Genomic DNA, 24,546 nt, shown 5'->3' with positions numbered 1-24,546 from the left:
TCCCATGATCCTCAGCTCCTCTCATGTTGTCACACTTAGGTGCTTTGGAGTTTATTGTGGCTCAGTTCCCTTCACTCAGCTCCCTAAGCAGTGCTTAATAATAACATTCTCTAACAGTGCTTTCCCCAGCAGAGACAGAGCAAGCAATCAGGGTCACTGCATGTAATGTCAATTGATGTGTTTTTGGATGCATTAAATGTCCCTTCTGTGTCTTAACAGCTCTTCAGGGAAGTCCGAATAATGAAGATACTGAATCATCCGAATATAGGTAAGTTCAAACAGGAGTCTGCAGCAGCTTGATGATGGCTTAGCGATAATATTCCCACTTAAATTGGATTAGTATTACCAATTAAACCAACACCCAGAAGCAAGCTTAACCAGTATAACCTACATCAAAGAAATACCATTCTTTTGAAATGTATTTGTATTTCTGCTACTCCATTATTAAGTTAATTAATGTATTTATATATTTTGGAATGGGATGCTGTGATATCCTGTTTGTATTTTCAAAATAAGCATTCCAAATTTTCCAATACTGTGGTACTTAAAGGAGCAGTGTGTAAGAATTAGGGGGATTAAGTGGCATCTAGTGGTGACGATTGCAGCTTGCAACCAGCTAAAATTCCTCATCGTTAGAATTTCTTCAGTGTTCCTTGCTCAGGACGTTTTTAGCCGGGAGCCAGTTTATCCACAGAGGTCTCCACCTCTCCAAAATAAACAGACTGTGATTAAAATAAAAATAAAGCAGTTTTACATAAAAAAAAAAATCGGTGGTTGTCCAACATTGCTCATCGCGGAGGGCCTGCTAACTATGATGTGTTTTTTTAATCCACTGAAAAAAAAAAAAAAGTTATGCACAAAAACCTTGCACGCAGATTCAGAAGCGTTTTATTGTTGAGAAAATTCGCAATATGTGACAAAATTACCTATCTGACTGTGACCACTCCCTCCCTGTCTTTCATTTGGCACCGCTGCTGCATGAAGGTGAGAAGCAATCCTCCCTCTCTGTCTTCCACATTCTGTGTGCAGTCCACATCCTCCTCATCATCATCCACCTGAATATTACTATCTGATCTGCTGAAAGTTGCTATCAGAGTTATGAAATGATTCTGTGCGCCCCGTTTCTCCGTCTTGTTGCAGCTGTGTCCCGCCGCCACATTTTCTTCACTGATTCTTGGTCAAACGTCTCAAAAGGATGTGAAAAACTGTTTCAAAAATTTTAATGGTCAACAAAAGTTTGTCTGTTCTTGGCTACTATAGAAACAGGGTGGACGAGGATAAGGACCTGCTCTATATGTATGGCTCATTCTAAGCTAAAGAAAAAATGTTTCCTATTTTCAGGTGATAATACATTTAAGAAAACGTACTTTTTATATTTCTGCCAACAAATGCCCTCTAAATTCTGCACACTGAACCTTTAAAGGCTGAAGACAGACTTAACGAGACCGGTAAATTCATTTAACACCTATAACTTCCTTTGCAAGACGAGTCTTTTCTAAAAAGCTAATTTTTTTCCTGCAGTGAAATTGTTTGAGGTGATTGAGACCGAGAAGACACTTTATTTGGTGATGGAGTATGCCAGTGGGGGTGAGTGGAGCATTAATGTACTAAACATATGACATTTGATTTATTTTTGAGTGTATTCCTGCTTGATTTTTCCACAAATCAGTTCTAGAGTAACAACAAACCATATACAATACAATATTAGTTGATAGCTGCCTCTAATGTAATATTCATTCATAAATCTGTTAACATTTCAAGTGCAAACATGCCATTTGAATGCTTTTATCTTAATTAACTCACAGCATGAGTGACTACATGATCATGGTACTCTAGATGTGATATAAAGGTGATATAGAATGAGATTAATGTATTTTTCCTCTCTCTACTCCAGGAGAAGTATTTGACTATCTAGTGGCTCATGGCAGAATGAAGGAGAAGGAGGCCAGGGCCAAGTTCAGACAGGTGAGTCATCAGTATCGCACCTCTGTCGTCATTCCATTTACTGTTTTCAGAGGGAAGACTGCATGCACCAAGATCAAGCTTCGTCACCGACTGCAGAGAAAAGATTGAGCGCAGATAGCTTGGCCTGAGAGAGCAGAGGGGGTTGAGAACAACTTCCTTACAGATGCTGCTCTGACACCTAGTGGTGCTACAAATGCAATAAGGCATCTGTGTACCTGCTGCAGCTCATAAATTCAGCAGCCTCTGTCATGCTTACTTTCACCCTGGAAATGAGCAGAATTAGACCAGTTCTTTGACGTCCACGCTGTTCACATTTAAAATCCCTCATTGATGGTCTTAGATGACTCAGAGGAACTGTGTGTGACACAGTGTGGGCAGCTTGTTTGTCTGTGTGTGCGCCACAGTACAGAGAGATCAACATTCAGGAAGGTGCATGTGTGTGTGTGTGGCTGAGAGCAGGCAGGTGGGCGGCAGCTGTCAAAGAACAGTGTGTTTGCTATTTGATTGATGCTATTCGGGCATATGTTGGTGAATTTCAACTGTCAACTGTCATAGCAACTGTTTTCTGTGTGTCACAGGATTGCAGTGACTTTGGTATGAGACATTTGGGCCTGAGAAATGAACTTGAATGAAAAATGCATCATCATAAACCTCAGATGAAGATTACAATAATACAGTGATGCACAACTATTTTTTGTTGTGGATGCAGAAAGAAATGTCCCACCCCCTGTTCTCCTACAAAGCAATTACATTTTTACAATAATGAGGATGTTAGCACAGGTTAGCTGAAGTAAATTATATTTCCTTGAAAGCATGAAAGCACTCCTGTTTGTTTATTGGCCCACAGTTTGAGATAAACTATATAGGTTTGAAACCTTGCACAGCAATAGAGCGCGCCAGGAATGAGCACTAAAACCTAGAAATGAGTTAGCATTTTAGCACTCCCGGTTCCTTCGTCTGAAAGCCAATGGGTTTTTGGTTAGATGCCTGAAATAAAGTCTGTGGTTCATACAAGCTTAAGCGTTTTTGTACGACATAAACATGTCAATAAAATCCCCACTCGTGAATTTTGAAGCTTTCATGGATCTTAAAAAATCGGTTGCTAACAAGTGGCTAAATGAGACTACAGACTGTCATCATGCTGAACACAGCTTTATAGCCTTGTTGTAGTTGCAGTGTTAAGTCATGTGACTGTAGTGTAGTTTGTTTATAGCCTAACATTAGCTTTTTACTTGTAGTGATTGCATTGAAGCCTCAAAAAATATAAAAGTGGTGTTTATTTGTGCAACAAAAATGTGTATGTGTCATAAATGTTTGTTTGTCACTGAGGTTATTTTCTTTCTTTTTTTAGAAATATTTTTTGGGGCTCTTTGCCTTTATTGGATAGGACAGATGCAATGAGAGGGGGGATGACATGCAGGAAAGGGGTGCCCATAGATTGGAATCAAACCTGCGGCCGCTGCAACAAGGACGTAGACTTTTGTACATGAGGCACCTGCTCTACCATGTGAGCTAGATGGCGCCCCAACAAAGTTTATTTTTTTGCAATAATCCAAATACCAATGGAAATATCCCATAGTCTTTTTGACGAGGGTACCAGGCTAATGCTAACTTTGCATTAGCCTCCAGAAAAACCTCATCCCTGGGGCACTCTGTTTCAGTAATACTTTTATAAAAGTCAAATATTCTCTGGTTTCAGCTTCTCAAATGAGAGAGTTTGCTGCTTTAATTTGTCCTATATAACAGTGAATTGAATTTGGAATTTGGACTTTTTGTCAGACAAAACAAGTAAATTGAATCAGAATCAGAATCTGGTTTATTGCCAGGTTGGTTTTCACATACAGATAAATTGCTCCGGTGTTTTGGTGCATAGACAAAGACATCATGTGGACTCTAAACGGCCACTTTTCCACTGTTTTCAGTAAAGAAAATAATCTCCAGATAATGAAAATAATTGTTGTTTCAGCATTATTGTGCTCTTTGTGACAGTATTTTTGTATGTCTTTTATACATTTTTCATACATTCTTAAACCTGTCACTTTAATTATTTTATTAATTTAAATAGATTCCCATTTTGTCTATTTGTTTTATGTTTTTCTTTGATATTAATTTGTTTTTGTTTTTTGTTTGTTAATGGATGGGTCATTTTGTTTTGTTTGTGTTTATATATTTTATATTATTTTTTCTTTTTGGTTGTTCTTTTTGTTTTATTTTATTTATTTTTGTGTACTACTGTTTGCTTGCTTGCTAGTTTGCTTGCTGTGCTCTTCAGAACTGCTTAATGGGTTGCCTGTATAAGATATGAAGTATTTTTGTTTGTATTTGTAAATGATAGTAGAAAAATCTTTCTTAATATTTGATATACATGTGGTGTCTTACGACGTGTGTGTTTGTATTTCAGATTGTGTCTGCCGTTCAGTATTGTCACCAGAGGAGGATAGTACACAGGGATCTAAAGGTGAGGATCTAAACTCTCAGCCTCTCTGATATCTGATTTCCTCTGAGTAGTATCCATATCTGGCATGTATATCTTGGGAAAACCCTCCTTAATCCATCATGTTCTGTCAGTGCTGATGGTGATTTGCTCCATCTCTCCCCACCTCAGGCGGAGAACCTGTTGTTAGACGCAGATATGAACATCAAGATCGCCGACTTTGGCTTTAGTAACGAGTTCACTGTGGGCAGCAAGCTGGACACTTTCTGTGGCTCCCCGCCGTATGCTGCCCCTGAACTGTTCCAGGGAAAGAAGTACGATGGACCAGAGGTGGATGTCTGGAGCCTCGGGGTCATCCTCTACACACTGGTCAGCGGATCACTGCCCTTCGATGGACAGAATCTAAAGGTATGTAGTTGCTCTGGTTCTAGGACGTATCGCTGGCTATGTTTATGTGAACAGAAGCGTGTACTGCTATACAAAGGTCATGCAAAGTTTTAGCTTTAATTGTTGCCATGATCAAAGCAGTTAGCACATCATTGCTTTTCACCTTTTGCGAGCACAAATCGATAAAGAGCTCACTATGCTTTAAATGAAGTGGTTGTTGAATCATCTAAAGGTGCAGTTACATTTCACCTCCGTCCTGCAAATATTCGCTTCGTTTCTCATTCACTCCCATTGAGGCCAGTGTGACAGACAAATTCAAGCACGCGTTTACTGTTTTAATGTGATTTCAATCCAGGTCAGAGTTCACTGTTACAACTTTGACAATGCGGATGTGCTCGGTCTGACAATAGATGCACTGTGTTTGGAAATGGAGACGTTATTTCTATAGGAACTTTCGGCACCATGTCACACATACTAAACTGTTACCACATTAGCACACAACAAACTGCAGCATTGGTCTTAGAGTGTATTTTTTAAACAAAAGACTTGTGTCATTGTACCATAACACTGTCTTAAACCATCCTGACAGACAACCTGACACTCACGACCACTTTACAGAACAAGGTGTGCAAACGTGTGAAAGTAGGCTGGGTTTGAATTTCTCTTCCAAGCTCTCTTTTTTTGTCATTCCTCACACAATAGTTGTGTGTGTACAACAATGTGCAACACCACAAAAGGCTTTTGGGTTGTTCAGAAAGAAGATTTATGCCGAAAGACATAATCTTATAACACGTAGTACTGCTTAGCTCATGTGAAACATGCTGACACCTTAAATATGTCCTCCAAAATAAGAATATGACAGGACGCAGCTGCCTCTGTAGCAAGCGAGGAAGAATCAGAAGTTACAGTAGTAAAAGTAATGATAAATTCTTATCTGAGACATTTTTTATTAATCAAAATATGTGAATTATTCTGTTTGAGTATTCTTCGCATAGTCACCAAAGGCCACAGTAAATATAAAGTGCAAAATGAAGTGCTACAGCCTGGTATCTTCCATCTATCTATGCCTCTCATAAGTCTATGAACGCAGATTATTCCAGCAGAGTTGGGATGTTTACTTGTGTCACCTCAAAACAGGGTTACATGAATAACCAAACTATGAGTGGAATTTCCTCTATCGTTTGGAGTAATAGGGATTCATCCACCCTGCTTTAATAATGCAGCAGTTTTGGAATATTTTTTGAAGCTGCAGCTGCAGTTAATCCAGCAGGCCGAGAAAAGAGGAAATGTTCAACACATTTTTAATGCATTTTCATAGCCGAGCTCAGTGATCTGTAATCTTTTTAAAGCTACACTAATTAATATTTTTATATTAACAATTGATCACTGTGGTTTATGTGAAAGCAGTTGGGCGTGGTGGTGAACCCACAGAGAGCATTTTAAGTGTCTTTCAGAACATCACTTTAGTTTTATGCCCCACAGCCTTTTGTTTTCAGCCACTGCAGGCTGCTGTTTTTATTTCTGATAAAATAAACCCACTGTACACTGTAAGCATTAAGCATCAGACAGAGAAGGCAGTGTCTAGCTAGTGAAGAGTGAATGTAATGAATCATTTAGCAGCTCCCTCAGGAGTTAATGGAGACAAACTCAGATAAAAACAAGAATGAGAATTGGACCTACGTTTATCAGGGGGAAATAAGCATGAGTCGAAATGAATGCTAATATTGCACCATGTCTGCTAGATAAGTAAATAGGTAACTGCCAACACAACAACAGCTTTAAGGTCTGGTGTGTAAGAGCTAGGGGGATTTAGTGGCATCTAGTGGTGAGAATTGCAGGTTGCAACCAGCTGAAACTTCTCCCAGTTTGGATTCCTTCAGTTTTAATTGTTCAGGAGGTTTTTACCAGAAGCCTAATTATCCACAGAGGTCTCTTCCTCTCAAAACAGAGGGGCTTGGTTGATTTAAACTGGTAAAAACACTGAATAAAGCAGTTTCACGTTACAAATCAGTGTTTCTCCTTCGCTGTTTGGCACACTGGAGATGAGTCAATAGCCCAGCACATGCTAATCTGTGCTCACCTTTTTTCTCTGATATCTTAAGATCCACATGTTCAGGAGGTTTTTACCAGGAGCCTAATTATTCACAGAGGTCTCTTCCTCGACTAAACAAATGGATGTGGTAATTTAAACTGTTTGAAACACAGAACAACGCAGTTTTGCGTTAAATGATTAGTGTTTTTCTGACGCTTTCATTGCGGAGGGGCTGCTAACTACTGTGGCCGATGCAAAAACGTGAACTGCCCTATCTAGAGCCAGTGTTTGGTTTGTCTGTTCTGAGCTACAGGCCGTCTCTGTAGACAAGAACCTGCTTACTATGTAGATATAAATGGCTCATTCTAAGGTAATGAAAATGCTGCGAATCTTATTTTCAGCTGATTATACACTAAAGAAAAGATACTTCTTATATTATATTCCATTTCTGCCAATATATCCCTCTAAATCATACACACTGGACTTTTAAATCAAATAATGCTGCTTTTTAGTTGCCAGTTTTTGTTGCTGATTTCTCATTTTATGTCCATCTCTCTGTCTGTTGATTTGGAGTGTAGGAGCTGAGGGAGAGGGTCCTGCGGGGAAAGTACCGTATTCCCTTCTACATGTCCACAGACTGTGAAAACCTGCTGAAGAAACTACTCGTGCTCAACCCCGTCAAACGAGGCAGTTTGGAGGTATTAACTGCCATTTACATTGTTGCGTCTCCACAGTTATTGGCTCTCCATTCAAAAGTGTTTTGCACAGCAGCCGAACAGACAGTCCTAATGATTTGGAGCGCGATTGTTGTGCGTCATCTGAAAGCACATAATTGCTGCTGCTGTTAATTATCAAGCAACAGAACACTTCACTTTACAGACTGTCAGATGGGAATTTGGAAACATTATTCATCTGAGATCAAAGAGTGGTCTTACATAATTCTTTGATTAGAGCATTTAGAAATAATAAAGCTAAATTAAAGAGTTTGTTGAAGCGCTGTAAGAAATAAAACTTGATTAATTCAACAGAGTCCTTACTCGCTGTTCTTTCCCTTCGTCCATGAATCAGGGATGGTGTCGGCTTGTTTCTCCTTTGCAAATATACAGTTGTCAGTTCAACTGACCCCCAGTCTGTCCAGAGTCAATACCAGCCCTGCTCTCAGAACCAGGCAAAAGTTCAATAGTAAAGATTTCTCCACCAATAATAACAATTGATCACACTGTTGTTCAGCCCCAGCTGATTTCATAAAGAAGTCATTAATTTCTCATCTGTCTATTAAATATATAACAGATGTGAGTCACGATTAATTATCTGAAACTGCAGTTAACTAATTGTACTGAACATACATGAGCTCACATTGTCTTGTTTCTTTGTTAGCAAATCATGAAAGACCATTGGATGAATGTGGGTCACGAGGAGGAGGAGCTAAAACCTTACATCGAGCCGGAGGCAGACTTCAATGATTCATCCAGGATAGGTGTGTCTCAGTGTCTGTGTGTATGTGTGTGTGTATGGGTATGACTTAAGTTACCTTTGGGGACACATACTAGACTCAAGACCAATTCATCAGGGATGGCTTGTCCAATTGGGGACGAAGGCCGTGTCCCCATTTCTGAAAATGCTGATTTTTGGGTCAGTGGTTGGGGTTATGGTTAGGTTGAGTCTCCATGAAATGCATGTAAGTCTATATAGTTTCCCCAAGAGTGACCTCACTAAACATGTCTGAGTGTGTGTGTCTTGATGTCACTATTTATGTCATGTCTAGTACACTGACTCTGTGATTCACGTCTGTCCACCATCAGAGCTCATGGTGACGATGGGCTTCCCTAAAGATGAGATCACAGAGTCTCTACAGAGCCAGAAGTACGATGATGTCATGGCCACCTACCTGCTACTGGGCAGAAAAGCTCCGGAGGTCAGTTTGTTTTTTGACATGCATCATCTTGACATCATTGCCAGTACTTAATGCATTAAATGACTACTTTGCCCTCCAAATGACCATTTGTATGTCAGTTACTCACCATGTGTTGCGCTGAATACGGGAAGAAAGCTTTGTTTTTCTTGCATGCCTTGGATGAATGAAGAAAAATTTTGGTGAAAGAAAGTAAAAGGGGTTTGTGTTTAACAAGAGCAAAATGATACAAACTCCCATGCAATTTTTGCAGCATAATCCAAGGCTCATTTATCCAGTTGTACGCTCAGTACTTCCCAAACAGACGGCCCTTTCCAACAGGGCACTGATCTTAAAGTGAAGCATAACCATGCTCTCTTTAAAGCCAGGCTCCATTGACAGAAACTGTAATTTTACCTTGCTGAACACGGGAGCTGCTGGTCTACCTCTGCCTCAATCAGTTAGTTTGTGTGTGACTTTGGTTTTGTTAAAGGGTTAGTTCAGATGTCATGGGTATGGTAAGAACCCAATAGTAGCACCACAAACCCCAAGGAGAGTTTGTAATAGGCTCTAATGAAACCACTTGAAACACACAGAACAAACAGGCAGATGAAACTGCAAGCAAGATTAAATCCTAGGCCTGAGGCTTCCTGGACAGGAGCTCAAGCACAGAGCGGGAAAGTCTCTGATGTCCGCTGGACGCACACAAACAGCAAACAGTTCAGTAAGTGTTCAGTTCAGCAGCAGTACTGTGAGGAGCTGACTGTAGGCGGGACGAAACTGGCGAGGAGTCGAGGAGTCGGTGGTGATGATGAGCAGATGCTGCAGCGCATACATAAAGGCAGAATGTGCAGCCACGCGATGTGGTAATCCACAGCACAGGAAATCACAGACAGCAGAGCAGGTAAACTCACAATGTGCCCACTGTGACATCAGATTCACCAAAGTCACACGGTAACACAAACAAACTACTGATCCAGGCAGTGGTAGACTAGCAGTGAGGTAAAATGGCTGTTTTTGATTCTTCGTTCACCCCGGACATATGTGAAAAAAACAGTTTTCTTCACAAATTCAAAGCAACACGGGTTGAGTCATTGATATACAAATGGTCATTTGAGGGGGGTGGATTATCCCTTTAAGTCATGTGACCATATTCCCTCTACTCTCTCTGTGTTCCAGTTTGAGGGGAGCGAACCTCTGACCAACAGCATCCTGGGCCAGCGACAGCGACCGACCAGTGACATCAACAATAGCTCCAGCATCTCTCCTGCCCATCCCAAGGTCACACGCAGCATCTCGGCCAATCAGAAGCAGCGCCGCTACAGTGATCATGGTGGGGATGATGATGGTGGTGGTGGTGGTGTCGTAGAGAAGCCAAGTAAAGTAACCTCATCCTTCCCAGCTCTGAGAGTGCTGCTGGCTGCATGCTGTGTAGGGGGAAGTTGCTCTTAGTCACTGAGGATTGGCCAGTGATCACATACCGGTATCCACCCTGCTGATGTGCCTCTAAACAAGGCACTACAGCACTAAGAAGCTCTACAGGCGCTTTTAAATAGCTGAATAAGGCTGATAGAGCTTTAGAAAAGCTAAGTTTTCATCTTTGGAACAATAGATAAAGAACATTTTTGTGGTGTTAGAAAGAGGAACACATCAAACCTACATTAATATATATATATATTTGCTTAAAATTTATTTACATAATCAGTCTATTTAAATGTACAAATCAGTGACTCAACCTCAACACTGCACTGGTTGTGTAGCAGCTTCCTCCTATGTCGTGTGTGGCCATCGTGTCTGGCGCCATCTGCTGGCTGGCTGCCTTTCTGCAGCTCCCTGTGGAACAGCACCTCGAAGCATGAGGAGGGAACAGCTTTGCTTTGTACCTGCTCACCTTGGCTTCTATAAATGTATGACTTCTTAAACAATGTGTTGGTGAGTGTTGTATTTGACTGGATGATGTCTAAATCTTGGCTTTGAGTGGCTTTGCTTGACGCTGTCGTAACGAAGGCCCTGTCCTTGTTTGTTCCTTGTCGTCTGATGATCCCTGATATTGGAGCTGTAGAAAAAGTGATATGTTTGGGGGAAATTTTAAAAGTATCTTCCCATGTGTGCGTCTCTTATAGTTGGTCCATCTGTGCCCCCGGCGGTGTCGTACACGAAGCGCGGCCAGGCCCTGAGTGTGGAAAGTGACCACAGGGAGGAGTGGGACGGAGCGCGCCGGCTGGAGCTCAGCACCTCGAAAGGAGATGTACCTGCTTCACCACTGGGAGTGCAGGAGAGGAAGAAAACTACAAGTGCTGTGGGGGTGAGGAAACAATTGCTCAAAAATGTCCACCATGTAAAGAAAAAAAAGATATTTAAGGGAAAGTAAACAGTTCAAAGGTTTTTTGCCTCATTATTTTTTCACTTCTTAGGTAACCGGGTGTCACCAGTACACAGTCTTACAAGCTTTAACATGTTGTCTCTCTTTCCAACAAACAGACCAATGGATCAATGACTCGCAGGAACACATATGTGTGTGAACGATCCTCTACTGACCGCTATTCAGCTATTCCCAATGGCAAAGACAGCAGGTAAACAAACAGACACACAGCCTTTTTTCAGTCTCGTCCAGGCCATGTTTCTGTCTAATTCTATAACATGTGATATTGTACAAATGACCATGTTTTGGTGAAATAAATTCATTCTTGGTCCCTAGTTTAACCGAGGTGTCAGGGAGCACCCCATCGACTGCAATGAGCTCCACACGACCTCGCCACACCAAGTCCATGTCATCGTCAGGGCATCCTTCAAAGAGCACACTGCCCCCCATCGACGACAACACAGAGCTGAAAGCCAGGTGAGCAGCCTGATCATCGCCTGGCCATCTATAATAACTGTGGCCATCATGACTGTGTATTTTTTCTGTGAAAGTGTATTTGTGGCAAAGATAGTGACACTGATAGTGTGAGTTAAATTGCAGCACATGTACAGCAGGCATGTTGATCCACAGAGTCTTTTGACTCATGTAGTGATTTCTCCTGTCATGTTTACGCTGCAGCTCCTCTCCACGGGGTCCCTCCACCTCTCCGTCTGCACACAGTATTAGCACCCCAGAGAAGAACCGTTTCCCTCGTGGTACCACCAGTCGCAGCACTTTCCACGGAGCTCAGCTCAGAGACCGACGCAGTGCCACCTACAACGGCCCCCCAGCTTCGCCCACATTGTCCCACGACACAGGGGCTCTCGCTCAGCAACGCAGGGGCACCTCCACTGGGATCATCAGCAAGATCACCTCCAAGTTTGTCCGTAGGTCAGTGGAGACAAACGACTGCGCAAATGAGATAAACTACCTAGTACTTAACACTCCTTGCACCTAAGGTATTCTTTGGCAGGGAACTTAACTTTCACAAAACCCTCAGGAATAAAACCCAAAGTGTACAACTTAATACTGCCTGGGTGAATAAAACACTGTGCCTCAGTTTCAAAGGAATTGTTCTGTAATCAGACAAACTCATGGATGTCATTTTATGATTTGCATGCTATCTGAAGGTATGACTGATCTTTGCTTAATTTCTAGTCACACAAAATGACAGTTTGACCAATTAGCTCTGCTCAAATTAGGAAAAAAACACTTTATGCTTCTTCAAATATGGATGACTAGTCCAACTAAACACTAAAAGAGTAATTAACATTTTTACTGTTTGTCATCTGCTTTCATTTTTAAAAACTTTACATACACCCACATTATTATCTTACTATGCATAATATCTTATTCTTAATAGGGCTGCAACCGACATTTTTTTCCATTAGTTATTATCCTGATCTATTCTTTTCTGAATTAATCAAATAGTTGTTTGGACTATGAAGTGTCAGAAATGGTGTAAAATTTCGATCAGTGTTTCCAAAAGCCCAAAATGATGTCCTCAAATGTCTTGTTTTGTCCACAACCCAAAGATATCGGGTTTACTGTCATAGAGGAGTAAATAAAACAGGAAATATTCACATTTAAGAAGCTGGAATCAGATAATTTTTACTTCTTTTTTTTTTCCTTAAAAAAAAAAAAAATACTCAAACTGATTAATCTATTATTGAATTAGTTTGGAGTCAGTAGTTGACAGTTAATCTATTAATGAATTAACTGTTGCAGCTGTAATTCTGAATATCACACAGTCATGCATCCAGCAGCTCTGTGACACTTTCACTCCCGGTGTAGTTTAGCATGTTAGCATTGCTTGCATTTCTTGCTAATTAGCGCAAAAGACATTGCAAGTATAAATGAGCCTAGTAGGAATAGTTTTGCAGGTATTTAATCAAGAGATGCAACGGTATGAGATTTTCACGATACGATAACCGTCTCAAAAAATATCACACCATCACAGTATACAGTATTCCACAGTTATCATTATTATTATTCGTTATAATGACTCTAAATAGCATGAAAACAAACATTTTTCAGCAAAAGCTTTTTTAGAATTAAAACTTGAAACCATGTTTTAAATGAAAGTATGTGTATGAGGAAAGGAGATGCACACATGATTCTCACACCACTTGCATTTTTTTCAGTATCGTAGATAAGCAAATGTACAGGGTATGGTAACAACCAGTTTTCAAACCACTGTACACTGTGGAGCCAGTAGGCCTATACTGCTGCAACCCTAATTTACTCATAAACCAGTACAGGACAAATTAAATGGCTAAAAATGACTAATGCTAAGCTATTAAGTAGTATTACATGAGTAGTATGAAATTCTCAATAGTATCGTGTGGCTGTCAGTCCCTTACATTCAAGTTAAGTTAAGTGAAGATATTGTATTCACCTTCAGAGTGCATGCAGAGACATAAAAAATCATCCATGTATTTGTACGTCTCTGGTTAAGCTTAAAAAATAGTAAAATTCCCCCAAAACAAACTATTTGAAGAGATTTAAGGAGTTGTGAAAGCAAAGAAAGCATCACATGCTCTCCCTGCCTCTTTAGCACTGATGCACTCTCTGATCTACTCCCAGTCCTTAGTGCTCATTATACATCCACGCTGTTACCCTTTGCTGTCAACATGACAAGCAAAGGAAAGGACCACATCATGCAGATAGCTCCTTGTGTCACCTTCACGCTGGCCCATCTGCTAGAGGCTCACAGCTTTCTCTCCTTCTCTCCCTGCATAGAGCTCTGTCTTTCAGGTCGACCCGGAGGTAGGAGAACACAACGCTCGCTGCACCTGTCCCCCCCTGTCCAAAAAAAAAAAAAAAAAAAGACTGTCCCCACTATGACCTTGGCCCATGTTTCCTTAACCCCTTACGTATTTGCCCACTACACCACATCCTTGCCTACTGACACCCTTGTTATGCCGTGTACTACCTTCCCTTGTGTCCACCGCCTCGAGAACAAACCTCACGGCTCACCAGCTTTCCCTGTACTAAGCTCTGCCACGATATCTGCTTCTCAAGCCGCTGGCTTTCCTCTCCTTACTCTCTCCCTCCCCCCCGTCTTCACACTGAGCTTAAGAGAAAAGATCAGGCATATTATGGAGGCCGAATCAAAGATTTAGAGCCCCTTTTCCACTCCTTGCAGATCAGTGGGGATTAAGGAAAGGTAGCGTACAGTAGATGGGATGATGCATTTGGTTATTGTGAAGGAGCTACATTATTACGTGATTCGAGAAGTCACAGTCACCTCATTGTGTGCTGAACCCTGATACCCAGGAGTGTGGATTCTTCCCTGGCATGATGCCTGACACCCCTCTCTGTGTCCAGTGATGATGGGGCTGGTGTTTGTAACGGGTGGGGTGCTCATGTTGACATCAGCTTGTGGGAGTAACAGTGTATTCTTGGTTTATTTCAGGGTGCCTAGTGAGGGAGAGGCAAGTGCCAGGACAGAAACACCAAGGTGAGAATTTAATTGAGACGTAGATTTCATAAAAAGCCTGTCACCGACCTCCTTCAACGCCTCTTTCCATCGCTCTTTCTCTCTTCTTTCTGTCTCCTGTTGTTGTTGTTGTAGAAGTGCGTCAGGTGATGCTAAGGACGAAGGTGGTCGGGACTCCAAACCTCGCTCGCTTCGCTTCACTTGGAGCATGAAGACCACCTCCTCCAAGGAGCCCCCCGAGATGATGAGGGAGATCCGAAAGGTTCTTGACGCCAACAGCTGCGATTACGAGCAGCGCGAACGCTTCCTGCTTTTCTGTGTCCATGGCGACGCTCGCCAGGACAACCTGGTCCAATGGGAGATAGAAGTGTGCAAGCTGCCCCGCCTTTCACTCAACGGCGTGCGCTTCAAGAGGATATCGGGCACGTCCATCGCCTTTAAGAATATCGCCTGCAAAATTGCCAATGAGCTCAAACTGTGACGGCAGATGGAGTCCCAGTCGGTTTTTTGGTGAGCTCTGGTTACGGTCTCATCTCATCACTGGATTAGTGTTGACTTACAGGACAAAAATTCAGCACTGAAGGTCCTCACCTCGCAGAATCAGGGTGGACTCGGCTGGTAATGTGCAATACTGGCCACGAATGTACTGTACAGGGTAGTGGATCAGAGAGATATTGCAAGGTTTAACCTCTGTGACAGAGAGATAGCAAAAACAGCTAAACCCTTCACCCCTTTCTTTTTTTTCTCTTCCGTCCGGTCCTCTGTCTCTCTCATCAGCCCGCTGCTCCTCGTCATAGCACACATTCATGTAACACATGCAGTATGCAACTGAAGATGACCATCCTGCAATAATGTTTTCAATCTCTTTTTCTAAACGCCTACTACAAGATCTACTCCTCGCTGAATAACCATTAAAATTACTGAAAGCTAAAATAGCCGCTTTTCCACCTGTGTTAAGTCAGTATATAGATCAGGCTGGAGCCCATACTAAAACTATGTAAAAAGAGAATTGTACTGTATGCATAACATCTGCAGGTACTGTATTGTATATTGATTTTGCGTTCTGTACAGAATTTTATTGTCAATACTGTCTTTTTTCATGGGATTTCAGTTCTTTCCTAATATAATTGATGTCTCTTAAAGCATTATCCTTTCAGTCTGTGAGTTTTTCTTTTTTTAATTCTTTTTTTTAAGAGCCACCATATGAAAATAGTGTTTTTAATTTTATTTAAAGAGCACTAAATTATTTTGTGGAGTATTAAGGGATGTGTTCCCTTGCCTTTTATGTTATATTTTATTTGCCTATGGAAAAAAACACTAAGTTGCACCACATAGACTTGAGTAGTGACTTCAGTTAAAACTGAAAATGTGTTCACTTTATTTTCTCTCAGCAGTAGGTAGGTGATTCGGAGATCCTGCTGCAATTGCACAAGTTTTCCAGGGTGATGTGTATGAACATGGGAGTATGCACCTGTATTTCTTTCATGTTAGTTTGGTAGTCCTCAATTACAAAAAAAATGCAGGGGTTAAATCGGCCTACTTTAGAAAGCGGAGGACGGGATGTCTTTATCCAAAGGACTGAAGATGCATGAAAAGTCAAACAATCACCCCAAAAGAAGCAGTTTGTCTCATGGAGCCTTTCTAAAGAGTCTGATTTAGTCCTGCCACCAGTGTGATTGTGCAGGTACTTGTGTATCTCCTTGCTTGTGTTTTTCTTTTCTTTTTTTTTTAATTCAGCGGATTTTATTGTATTTATTCCATTACATTGTAATGTGCTGCTTTGTAGAATTGAGGCGTGCACTTTGTCGGAGAAAATAAAAAGGATTTTATTTGTTTGTATTTATTTTTTATTTTATTTCTCAGATCTGAAACCAGAGTTACACAACTAACTTCAAGATGACAGTTTCCCTCAAGCGATGAAGTAGATGTGTTAGTGCGTGTTGTCCTGCTTTGAGGACCGGGTGTCGGCGTTTCACACTGAAGCAATGTCATGCTACACAGTGCCAGCAGGGAGCTCAGATGACAGTTAATAATGTAAACCTTTATTGACTCTAAGTAGCATGGCATTAGTCAATAACTTAATCCTAATCATGACACAATCAATGTATTTTGCATACGTATTAGTCAAAGGTAAAGCATTATGAATAATATCCTCAGTTTTTTCATTTCAGTTCCTTTAAGTGTGTGAAAATAGCTCCTGTGTGTGCCCAAAATGTGTTCCATACTTCTTATGAAAAACTGTAATTTCAATACTTTAAACATTATACAAACCATTAAAGATAAAAATGTGAGTTGTGAGGATTTACAGGTAGATTCTCACACATTTCTGTTGATATTTTCCCAAATTATAAACATAAATCATTCTCCTTAACAAATATGTATCGAACTGGTGTGGTCCCTTCTTAAACTTACAAAAGCTTCATTTACAAATCTTTTTTAGCGTACAAGTGGAAAGACAGAAAAATGTAAACATTTTGATTTGGCAGATTTGTTCAGTTAAACATGTTAATAGGATAAAAAGTACCGTTACTTTCTGTAGATAAATATATGAGATTACAAATTTATAAACATTGCTGAGTCACATGAAAAGCTGAAAACACAAAAAAAATAACCTACTGGCGAGATTTAATGGATTAATGAGCATGGATGTTGCATTTGTCAGGATGGGACGGCCTGTGTGAGGCCCTGGTCATGCATTAATGTCTTGACAACATGTTGGGTTTAATCCTAACTTAAGGTGCATGCATTGAACTCAACATGCATCTCAGTCAAATGCAATTTGGTTGAGATACATGTATTTATCATAACATGTATCATGCACTGATTTCAGTGGAAGATTTTTTTTAAAAAAAAGAGTAATGCCTGCCTTGCTTAAGTTAGGATCACCCTACTGTTGTTGCAGTGTTGTCTGAACCTGTTGCAGACACCACTCAGAGAACCAGTCATGAAAACAATTACTCAATTGCTCAGATCGATGACCAGGTGCTCATAAATCTGAGTTTTCCCTTTGAAACTGGAGGCCAGCAGGAACTGCCGGTTGTCTATGGAGACTGGAGAGAAGGCCCTCGGCGCCTGGATGTTCACCTCCTGGAAATGGACAAACTCGCCCTTCTTTGCATCCCAGCGGTACACCTGGGTGAAAGAGTAATCGCTGCCCAGGATTGCGTACTGCCAGGTGCCCACAGAGAAGGGCTGGAACACCATGGAGCCACGGGAGGGCATGGTCTGCAGCTCTCTAAAGAGGGCCCCATCCCAGCGCATCACTTTGGAGTCGCCGATGAAGCGTGTTAGACAGATATAGAGGTCGGATTTGACCTGAAAATGCTTCACGGCGTAGACGTCCTCCATCTCTGGGATGTCGGTGCGTCTGTCAAACAGCTTGGTGCTTTTGTTCCACTGGTAGATGACCGGCCTCTGAGAGCTGCTGGACAGGATCAGGTGAGGTTTGGAGGAGATCTCCATGTACTCCACATCAGTGTCCCGGTACCACGGGTGGAGTGACTGGTGGGAGTAGAAGCCATTGCCGTTCCACTTGTAGATGGTGGTGGAGCCAGCCTTGGAGCTGTCTGCTATGACGAAGAAGGACTCTCCATCGATGCGAAACGTCTCAACATCATTTGGTTTGCGGATTTTGAGGATGTCAATGCCTTGGAGTTTGATGAATTTGTTGGCAGAGGTGTCACGTTTATAGATGTGGGAGCCACCGAACAGCTGAGCCACAATGACAAAGAGCTGGTTGTCAATGACCAGAGGTTTGCAGATCACTGTGGAAGTGCCTGGTGAAGAGAGAGAAATGAGAAAAACAACAGTTTGACTTTGTCTTGGATACATGTCTCCATCTAGTGGCTCCTCTTTCAATCTCACCCCTTAAACACATCACTCATTCACAACCACATGACAGCATATTTGAAATTACTTTTACCAGAGGTGGGAACAAGTCATTATTTTGCAAGTCACAAGTTAGTCTCAAGTCTTTGCACTCAAGCCCTGAGTCAAGACAGATAAGTCCCAAGTCCTCAACTTTGAGTTTCAAGTCCTAAACAAGTCACCAAATAATGTCATCTTAACAACATAACAATAATAGTATTATTAAATGCTTTTTAAAGTTTATATATTTATTTGCTGAAACAAGTTTGTTAAAAAGCTACTTAGCTGTGAAGCTAACATTAGCTAAGCATTAGCTCGCTATGTTAATATTAGCCTTGACTTACTGTTCTTTGTGTAACGTCAAATGTCAAACAAGTTGGAAGCTGTTGCGTCTTTGTCTGTATAATCTGACCCACACATTTTGCACACTGCAATTCTTTATTTCTTGACCACAGCTTTGGTATATTTTTTTCCAACTCGCGCTCAGTAACATAACATATTGTTATTTCTTCATGGTTTTCTCCTGCAACTGGACGAGATGCTGTCAGATTGGTTCAAAGTGGATCATCTAAGGAATTATGTGTCAACTTGGTGAGAGTGAATGGATCACTAAGTGTGCCTACTGGGCACAGACTCTGGGGCCCAAAGTGCCAGGGGGATCCTTGGCCTTCCCCTGCAAAATATCACTCAAATTAAAATATACCGTTTAGGTAGAATCTCAAAAAGACCACAAAGACATGCAAAGGAACTGCAAAGAAACATAAAATAACTACAAAAACTAGCAAAACAACCACACGGAGACACAAAATGACTACAAAGCCACACAAAATGACCAAAAAAGACACAAAATTACATCAAAGACACTCAAACTACTCCAAAAATACATAAAACAACCACAAAGATACACATGATGACAAATCCACACAAAACAACCAAAAACGGCCACAAAATTTACCTTTGAGACCCAAACTACTACAAAAAGACATGAAACACCCCACAAGGAGACACAAAATGACTACAAAGAGACACAAAACAAACAAAGTCCGTGTCTTGCTCCTGTGTAGGAGAGGCGGTGGGGCCCTTTGAATATTTGTGTCCAGATGCCCACTGTCTTCTAATCCATGATTCATGGCACATGTTTTAAATAACATACTTGTCAGTCTTGGGGTTTGGGGGTGTCATGCATTTTTCAAGTCAAAAGGCGCAAGTTCAAGTGAAGTCACAAGTCACTGGTGTTAAAAGTCCAGCTCGAGTTCCAAGTCTTCCTTGATTCGTCAAGTTGAGTACAGTCATCAAATCCGTGACTCAAGTCTGACTCAATTCCAAGTCATGTGACTCGAATCATGACCTCTGACTTAAACTTACTGTCAATGTCGTCATAGTTTCTGAAGACCATCTCCACGTGATCCCACTCTAGAAAGCTGCATTTCCCGATGAAGGGTTGGGCAAACACCACATACTGGTCATTCCCAAAAGAAAATGCCTCCACAGATATGGATTCAAACTTCAGGGACTGATAGGAAGCAAACTCTGTGAGAGAAACAACAAAAACATGCTTTAATAACACTGAAAAAGTCAGAAGAAGCTGTGGTGACTGTAAGAAAAGTGAAGTTAAGTTGAAAGTATCTTCTGTACTCCACCTGTGGTGATGCAGTCGAAGGATTGCGGCACCAGGTCATTGATCTTCTTGTCCAGCTGTGAGGCCGGGCCTTTACAGTAAATCTGATCCACTGTAGCATTGGTGCTGTATATCCACTCCACCAACCACTTCAGCTTACAGTCACAGGTGAACTGATTCCCTCGCAAGTCTCTACAGGGGAGAAAACCATCAATCTGACTTCAAACAGGAATGCTCTAAGCTTTTTGAATGAAGTTTTATTTTCAAACACTGCAGTCACCGAGTGTAACTGCTGGCTTTGCTCTCTGGCCCTCACAGCTTTACTCCCTGCTCTCATTAATATCAAGAGGGACCATAAAGGAGAACTGAACATCTTCAGCGGGTGATAGATTGCAAACTATCTCTCTTCCTCGCTGCCGCATGTAATTTTAATGGCGTCAAAAGCACCGCCCACACATTTTTCAAGCCTTGGCTGAAGCGGAAAAATGATACAGAGTTCTATATATAGAAGATCTCATTGTTCTCGATAGCATACATTATACTTGTAGTTATGTAACATTATGTAATTTATCTTTGTTTCCAGATGATGCAGGTTGAAATTCATACTGTACTCACACTTTCGTCAAGGCCTCAAGACCCTTAAACAAATCTTTGGGCAGAGATTCCAGATTATTGTAGGCCAGACTCCTGAAAAAGAAGAAAACCGATCAGTGTTATTGTTCTTGTTTCGTCGTCTATTCAATGGACCTCCTGCCATCCTTCCATCTTCATACTATAAATGCAAATTTTCTGAATCTGTATGTTCATTTGCAAGAAGAACTTTCAAGAGCTTGTAAAAAAAATTATGTGGTTATGCAGCGTTTTCTTGCAGAATGATATGAGGATATCTGTTAAAGACCTTGGGCATATATTGCCACCCTGGAGACAGAAGGCAGGAACATTGCTTATTGTGAGTTTGAGGAAACATTAAGCTATTTTTAGAGCTGCCTCCTCAGCCATTTTATGGCTCTCTCTGCTACAAAAAAGAGGAAAAATATTACATTTCTCTGTTGAGGAAGTTATTGCACTTCCTTCTTTTTTTTCTTAAGAACTTTGTCTTAAATACTGACATCAGCTTGTGTTTGTGCTCAACAGAAATCCTGGTTGGCTAACTTAACTTTTAATGGGTAATTTTCTGTATGTTTTGCTGACGTTTAGGAACTGAAGAGATTTTACTGCCTTTACTAAATCTAAAACAAAATGTATATATATAATGGGCCTCATGGGTCTAAGCTTTAGTGGATTTTTTTTCCTTAACCTATAAAGTAAATGTTAAATGCATAGCAATGGCTGTAGAACAATTAGTGTTTAGATTGGTTCCCTATGAGGCTGGTCTTGGCAATTCTGTCTGCCACTGGGTACAAGTGCCCGGGAAAATGAAGGCTCAAATTATGGCACAAACAAAGTTCGTCCACCAATGCACAACCAAAACAGAAGGAGGATAGCGCTTTTGTTTTCCCCAGTTACAAAAGAGTGTCAAAGTAAGGGCCCTAAAACAACAAGTCGACAGTCGGCTGTCGGTCAGTGTCGGGCGGTCGGTGAGCATCTTTCACCCTACTCTTTGTGTTGTGTCTTGCACCATTGGCCTTCATCTGTCCTTGTTGGCAGAAGGAAAATGGAAGTGAGGAAAGCAAACAAATGGCTCAAGTCTAGAGGGCATGAGATCGAAACAAACTTGTTATATCGAATCACTGAACTCTTTAGCAGAGATGCTTCGTAACTGTATTATTGTTTGCTAGCGTACAGTAAATATCCTGTGTTCTTTTCACATTGAGTTGTGTTGTTAAGTAGAGTCTTGAATGTGGCCGTCCGACTTCCAGTTTCCAGTTTGGCCATGGCTGTATTCTTCGCGGTGTGTTCAGGTGCAACTTTTTGGAGAAGAGCAGGCTATGTGGGGCGACACAACAATTGGCCTATGTTGCAACTAGTTCTTTGATGATGTTTTGTTGCATCTGGGCCTTTAGTTCTTTGCAGTCACTACCCCCAGTAGCGGAAATTGCGGATGGTCATCAACCGAAGTAACTATGGAAACTAATTGCTCGGCTCTCAGAAAAACAGATAGCGATCTGGCTGTCTTCAAGACAATGACATCAACAATAATAGAGGAAAAAGTTTCCAATTTTAGTTAGGCAGTGAAAGTGACAGGAATGGATTCACAATCATGTCAACACCTGCACAGCGTCACAGAAATGTGTGTGTGGCAATACATATTGCGTAATAAACGCTGTCAGCATTTCACTGGAGTAGTTCTTGCCTGCACCTGCAGGAAGATTACAACACTTTCTACTGATGCAAACAGAAACAGAAAGCTTCCTTAGATTCCCTCTTACAAAGACACCATTGGTGATACGATTATATATTCAAATCAGACAGAAATTGCATCATTATCCAACTGTATGCACCATTTTCTGAAGAAGAATAGCTCTATTTTTTGCACATAAAGTAAGAAACACATTATATACTTACAGATGCACTAAGGTTTTCAGTCCGCGGAAAGCATGTGGTGAAATCGACTTGATCTGGTTGTTTTCGATGAACCTGCAAAAGGTGAATAAATGCATGAAAAGAGGAACAATCTTTTGGAAACAGCCTCCAGTATAAATTGTATCATCTACTCACAGATACTCCATATGAGGAAGACCAAGGAAAGCATCTTCGTTAATAGCTTCCAGGTTGTTGGCTGTGAAGAGGCTGTGCAGAGAGATCCATAATATTTCACTATTCCTACTCACAAATTGGATAACAACAAGCCTCAGATAGAAAACCCTATCTTCGTAACAGCAACCCAAATACATCAAAGACAAAGATCAATGCTCTATTAGGATTCCTGCAGCCTTACATGTCTATTTTGAAGGACATGGTGACTCAGTCAATACCCCACCCCATGAGACAAGAGCAGAGGGGGATTCCCTCCTTGAAAGGAGGGATTCCCCATTAATAAATCTCCTGGTTTACAATGTGCACTTACACATGTAAAGGCAGGACTTAGGATGAATGCCCTGCAAAGAGACAGTTCTACTATGATATGAAAGGGCATGTAAGGAAAATATTTTAGTTAGAAAGGTATGATGACTGCTAAGGCCCCCATTCTAATCAACATCCACTCTACTGTAATGTGTAGTGGGGAGATGTCTTCAAACATGGCGTTGGTCACCTCACTGGGGGACTGACAGCATGCAACAAAGACTGAAGAACAAAAAGCTCCAGAGAGATTTCTCACAGGAGGTGCAGGGCAGGCGTGTGGATGAAGCTCTCTTTCGGGATTTCAGTGAATTCAGACTTGACGAATGATCTGTGGAGGGGGAGAGGAGGACACACGACAGGCAGACACACTGGTTAGCTTTGAAAGCAAATACTCTTGCAATTTGCTCCTTGGATACAGTGCAGCAGCAGAAACCAGCACACAGAGACGAGTGTGTTGTGTAAATCTGTGTGACTGGAAACACTGGTTAGGAAATCTTCATGAAATAATGATAAATAAGACTTACAGTGATATGACATCGGGGGGAAAGCTGCGAGGGATCAGTCCTGCGCTTTCGCACAACGCGTTATCTTTGGTACATGTACATGATGCTGGACAGCGAGGCTGCCTGGCTCTCTTGCTGTCCACTACAAGTAAAACAGACGCCACTACAAGTACGCAAAGCCAGCACGATCTCTTGGGCATCTTGCGTGTATTCTCCATGCTTGCGAACCTCTGCCGGCACGACCTGCGCGTCGAAGAGCCCTACACATGAACCAGGGTCTCCTCTGTGGTTGCTTTTCCACTGCTGCTGCTGCTGCTGCTGCTGGAGGCCAAGCGACGCGCTGTCCGCTCCTGTTTATCTCCGCCAAGTGCCGTGCGCCGCCGCCTCTCGCTCTGGAGGTGATTAAACCGGGCGCCCCGTTCGTCCACAGCGCTGTAATTACACTACACCCCCCGAGACGAATAAAAAAATCAATATCCCCTGTGACAATAACAAAATCTAATCAGATTGGAGCTGTGGTGGCTCAAGCTGAAGAAAATACCAGCTGGCGCGGTGACAAACGCGGTGTGAGGGCAGGTGGGGATCCCAGCGGGAGCAGACGGAGCATCTCCATCCAAAACCACGCCTATGATTTCAGCCAACGCCACACTCTCCGTGTCGACCTCCCGGAGGATTCCGCCCAGTACGCAGCGGAATGGTGTAATTTTTCGTGAATCAGCGGGAGAAAATGAAGCCCTCACATGAGCCAGCGGATTGCTGCCTGTGGCGCAGACGCACACGGGCTGTCTATGCGGGAAGCGGGTGGGAAACCCAAAGAAAATTAATTGTCATCATGCAATATATTGTAGTGTTGGCTCAGTGTGCTCCACTTGATTGCAAACACACATAGCCTGTATTATCTTTGCTCCAAATGTCACCATCATTTTTGCACATTTTTTGGTTTATTTCCTGGTTTGCACGCGGTTTCCATGGCGACTAGTGGATGCAAAATGCGGCTGCCCTG

The 24,546-nt window shown here is 41.7% G+C and overlaps 2 protein-coding genes across 3 annotated transcripts in view; one reads left to right on the top strand and one right to left on the bottom strand.

The window, feature by feature from the left end:
• The window catches only part of LOC125903443 (serine/threonine-protein kinase MARK1-like), a 40,602-nt gene extending 24,101 nt beyond the window's left edge, over positions 1–16,501 (top strand). The window contains exons 4-18 of one of the 2 annotated variants that reach the window (XM_049600378.1): positions 220–268; positions 1,522–1,587; positions 1,895–1,965; positions 4,367–4,423; positions 4,571–4,807; positions 7,397–7,516; positions 8,196–8,295; positions 8,621–8,733; positions 9,889–10,087; positions 10,833–11,014; positions 11,191–11,282; positions 11,408–11,548; positions 11,750–12,001; positions 14,529–14,573; positions 14,688–16,501. In XM_049600378.1, the coding sequence (XP_049456335.1) occupies positions 220–268; positions 1,522–1,587; positions 1,895–1,965; positions 4,367–4,423; positions 4,571–4,807; positions 7,397–7,516; positions 8,196–8,295; positions 8,621–8,733; positions 9,889–10,087; positions 10,833–11,014; positions 11,191–11,282; positions 11,408–11,548; positions 11,750–12,001; positions 14,529–14,573; positions 14,688–15,033 (2,070 nt within the window). In that variant the 3' untranslated portion in view covers positions 15,034–16,501. The remainder of the gene's footprint in view (positions 1–219; positions 269–1,521; positions 1,588–1,894; positions 1,966–4,366; positions 4,424–4,570; positions 4,808–7,396; positions 7,517–8,195; positions 8,296–8,620; positions 8,734–9,888; positions 10,088–10,832; positions 11,015–11,190; positions 11,283–11,407; positions 11,549–11,749; positions 12,002–14,528; positions 14,574–14,687) is intronic. The other variant, XM_049600379.1, reaches the window with a different exon arrangement.
• A 540-nt stretch (positions 16,502–17,041) lies between these two features.
• Positions 17,042–24,339, bottom strand: LOC125903445 (leucine-rich glioma-inactivated protein 1-like). The gene is made up of 8 exons (XM_049600380.1): positions 23,565–24,339; positions 23,297–23,368; positions 22,696–22,767; positions 22,543–22,614; positions 20,653–20,724; positions 20,060–20,229; positions 19,785–19,949; positions 17,042–18,328 (listed from the first exon to the last, which is right to left on the bottom strand). Exons 1-8 carry the CDS (start codon positions 23,759–23,761, stop codon positions 17,511–17,513), a joined length of 1,638 nt encoding a protein of 545 aa, XP_049456337.1. The 5' UTR covers positions 23,762–24,339; the 3' UTR covers positions 17,042–17,510.
• Positions 24,340–24,546: the final 207 nt, after the last annotated feature.

Source organism: Epinephelus fuscoguttatus, linkage group LG16 (assembly GCF_011397635.1).
Source record: "Epinephelus fuscoguttatus linkage group LG16, E.fuscoguttatus.final_Chr_v1".
Taxonomy (NCBI): Eukaryota; Metazoa; Chordata; class Actinopteri; order Perciformes; family Serranidae; genus Epinephelus; species Epinephelus fuscoguttatus.
This window is presented reverse-complemented; position numbering and strand designations above follow the sequence as displayed.